Below are 9,917 nucleotides of genomic sequence, written 5' to 3'. Positions count from 1 at the left end.
TTACGGTCAGACGTGGTTGTTCTGGGTACTAATTTCTCAGGATCTATGCACCCAAATTGCGTGAAAATGTAATCACATGTCAGTTCTAGTATAATATATTTATCCAATGAATACCCGTTTATCATCTGCATTTCTTCTTGGTGTAGCAATTTTAATGGCCAGTTTTTTACGGCAGTGTACAATTAACGTACACACCATCTTTTATAAATTTAATACTAAACTAGCAGAGCGGAACTTGTTTACGTCATGTTCACTGCTGTCATTTACAACATCATTAAAAACTAAATGATGTAAACTGTCGCATATTGTCTGCTGAGTAACGTCGCTGAAGGGCATTCGCAGTTGCCTGTGGTGACTTCGTGCAATTTTGTTTGTGAGAATTATGCCGTTGGCTTAACGTAATATCTCCTAGGTGTGAGCTTGAAATCTGTCGATTCGTATGCCATGTGAGAAACTGGATCCGGATTACGTACAGCGCTCAAGCTGACGTCAGACGGGTAGCCGAGCGGCCGGTTATTTGTAGACGCCAGAAGAGGGTCACGGCAGATCGATGACAAACTCCGTAGAAATTTCCACTGCGCTTCTGACGTGCTCGTTGTTGCAGTTACGGCGCCACCAGAGCAAACTAACCATTCTCCGCGAGGCACACACTGTAACAGATCGCCGAGGACAAAGGGACTTGCTACTTCCTATATCCAATAGCTGCTGTGTAGACGCAGTACAGAAGGATCATTTTTCTGCACCAAGAGGCATGACGGGGTGTGAGGAATCAGAAAGCCGTCCAGTAGGCAAAGAACGCAGTGAAGAATGGGGTACGGGAGAGATGCGGATCTATTTGCTTTAGTCATAGATATGGCTAGAAGTGAATGGAATAAGGGTTCAGAGACCAAAGTTTTGCGTTAGAGCACATGGAAGAGACAAATCCACCCACACATACCAGATGCACAATGGTATGCAGAAAACTAAGGAATAATAAGTCCAAGAGCAAAATGCTGGATTGAAATTCAACCTCAGCTGCTTCTGACGCCTCTAGAGAATTAAAGTCGTACCATCTTCACACTGCGACTGTGCAGAAGTTCAGGAAGTCAACCAGATTAACTTCGGCTGCCGTAGGCACGAGAAGGGATTGTTTACCTACGGATCTGGTTAAAATGTCACAAGACCGTTCCTCCACACTAATAACACTCTTGAGAGCAATGAATACAGACTGTAGGCTAGTTCATGGAATTCCTGTTAATAGTTGGCATTAAAATACAATCGATCAGTTTCGGTCTGTATGCGTTTATTTTGATTATTTAGAGACTACCTTGTTAACATAAAATGCCCAATGTTTTTAGTCGTTGCGGTTAATTGTTATTGTCTATGTCAATTACAATTTTTGTTCTAAATTACGTATAAAATTGTGGAAAGGTGGACTTGCAAGTTTTAGATACCTGTGTTGGTAAAGAGATCAATAAAATTAAATTCAGGAGAACCTACACATACAATAATTCATGTATCGGGGGTTACGCGAAAAAGTCCTCCGCAGAACTGGTTTTCAACTGCTCATGACACGATTAGACGAATCCTACGTTTAGATATATTTATAAAATCACAGTGATTTCATTCAGTCTGAAAAAAAAAGGATATAGGAAGATTACAAATACTTAAACAAAATGCCCGCGTTAAACAAAGCTCGCCTCTGAGATCAATGTTTCTGAATCGAGACATGGGAATGGTGCTGAACTTAGTGTTTTCCTTTTTTGTGAAAGGTATTTCGTATATCAATGAAAGGTAAGATACGATTACATGGGCAGGGTAAAAAGTCTTAGGCCTGGCTGTGAAATACAGTATCTTTTTACTCTTATTGACTTTTTGCTTAAAAATGTAGCCATTTGCAGGCGCAAATTAAGGTCCACATTATAACATTACTTGAATATTTATAATTAAAGCCAACAAATTCAGCTTATATCGAACTTATGCTCTTTAGTGAATAAAAAACGAATGAAACGTTTTTAAAACTAGAGCTAGAGAGAGAGAGAAAGAGAAGAGAGATTGTAACAAATGATTAAAATGTAGCCTCAAACATGCTCACGTGCGTGACAAATTTCAACAGTCAGCCCTGTTTGTCAATCAAACTTTTTAAATTTATGTAGAAGAATAAAATTTAATGTATACAGTTATTTTAAGTAAGAGGGTAAGTCAATTATTATCCGCAATATAGTTATATTTTTGTTTATTTTGATAGTCCTGTCGTTTTACATTGATCACGCACTCTTTGTTTATTTGTTCTTATATCTTTCCAATTTTCAAGCTGCCAGGTTAGTTTCGTTATCGCTGCCGTGCTATTAATCATGGCTGCTCCGCTGTGTATTTGCACCAAAGAAGAACAACGCTCAGTGATCCGTTCTTTTGTGGTCGGAAGGCGTATCAGGGGAAGAAATTAATCGAAGACTTTCGGTACAGTACGGGAACAGTACTTTGCCACAACGGAGTGTCTACGAATGGATTGAAAAATTTCGAAATGGTCGTGCAAGGCCGGCCGGTGTGACCGAGCGGTTCTAGGCGCTATAGTCTGAAGCCGCGCGACCGCTACGGTCGCAGGTTCGAATCCTGCCTTGGGCATGGATGTGTGTGTTGTCCTTAGGTTAGTTAGATTTAAGTAGTTCTAAGTTCTAGGGGACTGATGACCACAGCAGTTAAGTCCCATAGTGCTCAGAGCCATTTGAACCATTTTTTGGTCGTACAAGTGCTACGTACGATGAAGGAGCCGGGTCTAGTGAAGCAGGGGATACAACCCGTCGGCTTTGACTAATGTCGTCATACATTAATCATAGATAGTGGTAGCTAGACCCAAGGAGGCGGACGACCGTTTACCACCACAAATGAAGAAACCATTGAGCGTTCACGTCAAATGGTTGTCTCAGACAGACGATTAATTATTGGCGAAGTGGCACATCGTCTGCAAATTAGTCACGGTTCTGCCTACGAACACAACAGACTTGGGTTCCATTACGTTTGTGCAAGATGGGCCCCAAAACAACTCATACAGGTGCATAAACAAATTCGTTTGGACATCTGCAAAAAACATTTGGATCGCTATGGTAACGAAGTGAACAACTTCTTAGACAGGATCATTACTGATGACGAAACATGGATTCATCATTACGAGCCGGGGAGTAAACGGCAGAGCATGGAATAGAAACATCCGAAATCGCCGTGCAAGAAAAAGTTCAAGACCCAACCGTCCGCAGGAAAACTGATGCTCACGGTTTTTTGGGACGCACAAGGTCCAGTACTGGAACATTATGGGGAAAGGGACACAATAAACAGTGTACGTTACAGTGAGATGCTTACTGCCAGGCTAAAGCCTGCAATTCCAAGTAAACGCCGAGGATTGCTGTCAAAAGGTGTGTTGTTGCACTACAATGCCCGCGCGCAACTGCTCACACTGCTGAAACGCTCCAGAAACTCAAGTTTGAAGTACTGGATCATTCTCGATATGGTCCCGATCTTGCTCCTTCTGACTACCACTTGTTTGGTCCACTCAAACAGGCATTAAGGGGCCTCGGACGAAGCAGTGAAAGAAGCGGTGCATTCCTGGCCCGCAGCTCAACCGAGAACCTTCGTTTATAAGGGCATCAGGAAGCTTGTACAACGATGGACCAAGTGCGTTGAAACGCAAGGAGACTATCTCGAGAAACGTTGTTCTTGTAAGTTTCCTATTTGATTACAATAAAATTTTATAACTACTTTGCGGATAATATTTGACTTACCCTGGTTTGTATACATTTAATATCTTCAGTATCTGATTTTTCAGTGATTTATGTGACTTTCTTGTAGCTGACGTGCTGTCACGTGGTTAATTTCGATATTGTTCTGACCCATTAGTGTTTCTGTGTTTGCTGGTAAGGCAATCCGCACTCTGGCTGTTTAGCCACAGTTTATTTTGACGCGGAGTACACCGAATGCAACCCAGCATAACGTTTTTCAGATCTCCGTCTTTTACGCGTTCAGTGCATGTGGAACCCTCTGCTTCACTTACGGTGGTTTTCAGAGTATAGATGTAGACTTAAAGTCGAAATACGGAAGCCATGTAACCGTGGAGAGCGAGATAGTTAGACAGGAGATAAGATCACTGTCCGGCAGACAAGGGTATTGAAGAACCCGTCTAACCACTCTTTTTAATTGCTTTAAAAAAAATCACGGCAAATTTGAATATGGAGAGAACGACCAGGAACTGATCGCAGTTATCCTTAATGCAAGTTCATGATATTAATAATTGTATCAACTCCTTAGCTTTTCGTACTTTAAATCCTTTTTATCAGCGGTATAAACGACCTACAACCAAACGCGATGCGACTATTACTTTGATTTCGTTATGAGAAAAACACAAACGGGAAGTGTTGCTTGCGGGTGATAAAGCGTGGGAAACGACACACAGCCCTTCTTACCAAAGCCATCCGGTCGGAACGGATAAACTTGCACGCTACTTGCGGGTATACGTAACAGACTCCTCATGTGAGCCTTGGTCAGATCAGACTAACGCTCGCACCTAATCTTGCACGAAGGCAGGGTTCTCATTTATTACTAACCTGCCGCAACGTTCTATGTGACCCCAGCTGAGTGGATGGGTAGGACGTAGAGAGATGAACCACAGAGGATGTCACTCACGCCACGTCTGTGTGGCACCCACTAAGTTTTGCCGATGACAGTTCACAATAATTAGATCACTTACCTCCACTCGCGAAGAAGTCTACTTGACGTGTAAGTAGTTCCCGCTTACTATTATTTGATAGGGAAATGGTAGAATAGATATTTGTCCTGTGCTGAACTACGGGCAGATATTATCAAAGACACAAAATACACCTCATCCAGTTCGAAATCATAAAATTAAAACAAAAACAGCGACAATACATCAAAATAGCAATTTTTAAACTCCAATTACAACCAAATGACATGAGACCAAGTCCGTCCCTACCTTAAAAAAAAAAAAAAAAAAAAAGAAAAGAAAGAAAAAAAAAAAAACGAACACAAAATCAAAAGTGTGAGCACTATATAATTAATGTTACAATAGTATTCCGCATAATGGGCGCAACGTATCAGTTATTTCTCGTCAGTTTTCCTTCCCATCATCTTCCTTTCCGTAGAATGAAGGTGAAGAAGTACCTATCGCCGGCCGTAACCGCGCTGCTTCTACCGTCGCAGGTTCGAATCCTGCCTCGGGCATGGATGTGTGTGATGACCTAAGGTTAGTTAGGTTTAAGTAGTTCTAAGTTCTAGGGGATTGATGACCTCAGATGTTAAGTCCCATAGTGCTCAGGGCCATTTGAACCATTTGAAGTACCTATCTATTACTATTTTGTGCCAAAATTACTCTGAGGAAGAATTTCTTCCAGTGCGGTTACCACCTAGTCTCTACTAAAAGATCCTGGGATCTTGACTCATTTCATCTCACAGGACGAGTAATTACGAAAAGACTGATATTTTGGCACTGTTTAAGTTCTAGGGCCGGCCGGAGCGGCCGTGCGGTTCTAGGCGCTACAGTCTGGAGCCGCGAGACCGCTACGGTCGCAGGTTCGAATCCTGCCTCGGGCATGGATGTGTGTGATGTCCTTAGGTTAGTTAGGTTTAAGTAGTTCTAAGTTCTAGGGGACTGATGACCTCAGAAGTTGAGTCCCATAGTGCTCAGAGCCATTTGAACCATTTTGTTTAAGTTCTTGGTAATCAGTCTGCCGCTGTTGTGCTTAATTGAAAGCCAGTCAAAGATTGTATGTTTTTCAAGTACTCCATAATAAATAACAATGTTCCTTTTGATCATAGATTGAAGGCTTTCACGATCGGATGACATAGCTGCCGGTAAACGTCCGACCAGTCAGTCGGCAAGATTCAGCAGAGGAGCGCCTCTGAAGATCTCCGGCCCAGCCCTGGACGAAATGTCAGGAACAGAAGAGTTTCTTGGACCACGACCTCACATCTCGAAAGGTTTACCAGCAGCAATGTTCCTTTTGTTCATTCAGACCACTCCTATAAATTATTTATTCCAGAGTAACATCGAGTGCGTATGGGATTACGAACTCAGCCACTGTTCCATTTTATATAACTTTTTGCTCTCTGGATATTTAGATCACATGATATTAGTCATATTCCTTTAATCCCACGGAGAGTGGCCTCTGATGTATGCAAGGAAGTCAGAGACGCACATTTTACTTAATTTAACAATAAGAGTAATACAGTGAAATGGCATAACGTTACTAAAGACTGCTGTGTTACAGTACTTGGGCTAATTTTAAACTTATCTAAAATATTAAATGTGTGAAGACAGGCTACTCTTCAATGGAGTAGGAGTTGCCCAAAAAAAGTTCTTTGACTCAGCCTTAAACTCTGCCACATCATCTATATGACATTTTTGATAACTTACCCAGTGATACAAAATTTATGACAAACAGCAAAGTAAATTCTGAAAACGGACTGTAAACGTTTCTCCTTGACAGTTCCTTCTATTCCGCAGGATTTCTGTTACTGTAATGTGTAAAAGGAGATGGGTAGGATTTACTAACATCTGTAAATTAAAAAAAAATGTTGTAAATGGTCAGCATGTAGTCATATTTACTGCATGTGATATAAAGTGACCTGTTTCACGTCATTACGAGTTGTCGTGCAAGATGATACATGGACCACAATGCTTAGGAAAGTGCGCTGGTAGGTTGTTGAATACACCTGTACCCGTACACCGGTATCTGATTTATTTCCGTACAAAAGCTCTTTGAGCTTTGAAGGAAGTGACAGCAGCCGTTGATCATATTTATTTACCTAGGCATATTGTTTTCTGTAAATTACCTGACATAATGGAAAGAAGAGTTTTTAACACTTTACTCGACACTTCACTTTAACATAAACAGGGTAAAACTAGGATTTTTGTAAATTTTACTTTGTTCTCTGTTATCTCGTAATTGTCCTTCGCGTCTTAGTTTGTGGAAGATAATAAGCCACTTATCATCGGAATACTTAGTGACACCAGCGCTGTTACGCAATGCGTTCATTCATACTTGTATCAGAAAGAAAAATGGTAATGATTTCTTTAATGAGTGACAGATGATCCACATTTATCGTGAGAATTAACTGTAAACTACAGACTTTATTTTGTAATTATATAAATATGTTGGGTCGTGTAACTATTTTATTACTGTCTCGTGTGCCTATTCTCAAATATCTGTTTAATTATTTGTTGACGGCCGGGGTGGCCGTGCGGTTCTAGGCGCTACAGTTTGGAGCCGAGCGACCGCTATGGTCGCAGGTTCGAATCCTGCCTAGGGCATGGATGTGTGTGATGTCCTTACGTTAGTTAAGTTTAAGTAGTTCTAAGTTCTAGGCGACTGATGACCTTAGAATTTAAGTCGCATAGTGCTCAGAGCCATTTGAACCAGCCAGCCAATTATTTGTTGTGCTTGCCATTCATTTAATTATGTTGTGCTTTTATCTCGTAATTGCTCTATTATGTAATTATTTACTGTTATTGTCATTAACTTAATTATGCAGTGTATTTTGTATAGTTTTCTTGTCGTTTGTGACACGTCGTACTCTTGATTTGATGAGTTCGGCAATCAATCTCTCGAGTCCAACGCTCCTGCGCAGAAGCAGGGAGTCGGTTTGGTGGGGCAGTGAGCGCTGTAAAGCAGAGGGGAACGAGACTGGTGGGGGAACTTAAGGACGTATATCTTCCGCAGCAGAGCTTTGGCTCGGCCGTGTTGGCAACCGCTGCTAGTGCTTGGAGAGCCGTGTGTGAGTGCGGAAGTTGTATGCTCAGTGCGTGGTGCGTTGTGGCAGTTTAATGGCTCCTGATGTTGTCAGAGTAATTCCTCAAGAAGAAAGAAGCGGGCCGCCTCCCCCCAACAACGTCAAACCACCGGCTACACATCAAGCTCCACTGACGGCTGCAGCAAATACGACGACAACGGATCGAAATAGGTACAGTTTGGAATCTGAGAGGCTGAAAACGTTCGCAAACTGGCCCGTGCCTTTTATTGAAAAAAGGGAGCTAGCGTCTGCTGGCTTCGTTTATAAATATAGGGACGTTGTGCAGTGTATATATTGCGGTGTGGAGATTGGTGAATGGGAAGAAGGTGACGAACCCATCGTTGAACATGAACGGTGGGCGCCATTATGCCCATTCATAAGGAACAGGACAGTTAACGGGTCGACTACGGAGCAAAATGCCGTGCCTCGAACTATTTCGTACGACACTTGTGGTCTGTACGGAACAGAAATTCGTCCAAATTCATCTCCAGAACCGACTCCATCATGCAGTTCAACTGAAAGTGCGCCGACCCTGGATAAGCTGGGCATCCACACAAACACGGGACCAGTTTGGCCTAAATACAGCACCCAGGAGGCGAGGTTAGCGTCGTTCGATGGCTGGCCGTTGGCTATTAAGCAGCGACCGGACAAACTCAGCGAAGCTGGATTCTTTTACACGGGTAAAGGAGACCAAACAGTGTGTTTCCATTGTGGCGGAGGCCTAAAGGATTGGGAAGAAGCGGACGATCCGTGGGTTGAACATGCTTTGTGGTTTTCTAAGTGTTTATTTGTGATACTTGTGAAGGGCAAAGACTTCGTGGATAATATCTGCCAAAACAAAGACGCAATAATCACTGCGAAGGAGGCAACTAATATTAAACTTCCTCCAAATCTTCAGGAAGCTGTCAAAGTTGTCAATCCGGAGGCAGCAAGTGCGGCATCGTCTGAACAGCAGCTGCCAGTTTTAAATACTGAGAGGGAGATAGACGACCCTCGTATTTGTAAAATTTGCTTCCAGGAAGAGATGGGAGTACTTTTTCTGCCATGCGGACACATTGTTGCTTGTGTTAAGTGTGCACCATCCCTTTCCTCCTGTGCTGTATGTCGGAAGCCAGTTTCAGCTACAGTAAGAGCATTCCTGTCATAATTAATATAAACGAACAGTTTTGAGTCAGTGCTTGACTGCATTAATTTTCCTTCTCGTAAAATTTGTGTAACGCTTAGCAGCTTTCTACTACTTTTATATATGGTAGTCATGTAATGAAAGTTTGCATACGTTACTTATAATAATTGTTGATATTTCATAGTCTGCAGAATCTTTTAATGCAAATTGGTCAGCAATTAGTAATTCGTTAAAGCAGTTAAGTAAACCGCTAATCTGAAATCATAAAGTTTTCTTCCTGTAATTTCATGTGTAAAACTGTTGTAATAGATGTGACACTGCAGATGCATGCAGTTCTTTTTACTGGTGTTTACTTTGTATGTTGAATGTTCAATCTGTTTTTCCCGTTTGACGTCCTAAACCACGTAAGTTTAAGCCTGCACTTTGAAATGATTCACAGTCAAAGGTATCTGTGTGTATATATTGTGCAAAGTTTGAAGTTAAGACTTTGTTTAATTAAAATAAGTAGAAAAAAAGTTGTTGCGAGTGTTATTTTTTTTCCCTCCACCGACACTGTGCTATCTGGTTTGTAAAGTGTAAAGATTGCAGATTTCAATTGAAAGCTTTAAATATTCAATGTTAGTTTGCACCAATGTAGCTGATGATTTTTTTTTTCCCCAACAGAGAATGATTTTATCGTACTTCATTTAGTTTAGATGTAGAGAACACTTAAAATTAAATTGAAAGTATAAAAGTTGTGCCTTTTACTTGTATTTGTGGTAACAAAATTTAAAAAAAATCATAAAGTAGACGGCGGCAATTGACGTTTCTGTGTAAGCTTGGTTCGTAGGAAGAACGCAAATTCGGTGGAGCGTCGCATTAAAAGAGCTCTTAAGAACGCATTGATTTTGTTCACTTTATGGTCCTAAAAATGTTTAGTTCGACGTCGGTAGATAGAAAGTAAAAAAAGCCGCTGCCATTTCAGCAGCGCATTGTTGGTAAAATGGAAATTGAATTAATTCCTTGGCAATGGAAGAAG

The 9,917-nt window shown here is 41.4% G+C and overlaps 1 protein-coding gene across 1 annotated transcript; it reads left to right on the top strand.

The window, feature by feature from the left end:
• The first annotated feature begins 7,710 nt into the window (after positions 1 to 7,710).
• Positions 7,711 to 9,416, top strand: LOC126474028 (death-associated inhibitor of apoptosis 1-like). Its single transcript, XM_050101435.1, has one exon. The coding sequence runs from the start codon at positions 7,811 to 7,813 to the stop codon at positions 8,921 to 8,923; it is 1,113 nt and encodes a 370-aa protein (XP_049957392.1). The 5' UTR covers positions 7,711 to 7,810; the 3' UTR covers positions 8,924 to 9,416.
• Positions 9,417 to 9,917: the final 501 nt, after the last annotated feature.

This window comes from Schistocerca serialis, chromosome 4 (genome assembly GCF_023864345.2).
Source record: "Schistocerca serialis cubense isolate TAMUIC-IGC-003099 chromosome 4, iqSchSeri2.2, whole genome shotgun sequence".
Lineage (NCBI taxonomy): Eukaryota > Metazoa > Arthropoda > Insecta > Orthoptera > Acrididae > Schistocerca > Schistocerca serialis.
This window is presented reverse-complemented; position numbering and strand designations above follow the sequence as displayed.

Bases quoted from the DNA above. Each gene is read 5' to 3' on its own strand.
- LOC126474028 (XM_050101435.1), top strand. From the start codon at position 7,811: ATGGCTCCTGATGTTGTCAGAGTAATTCCTCAAGAAGAAAGAAGCGGG.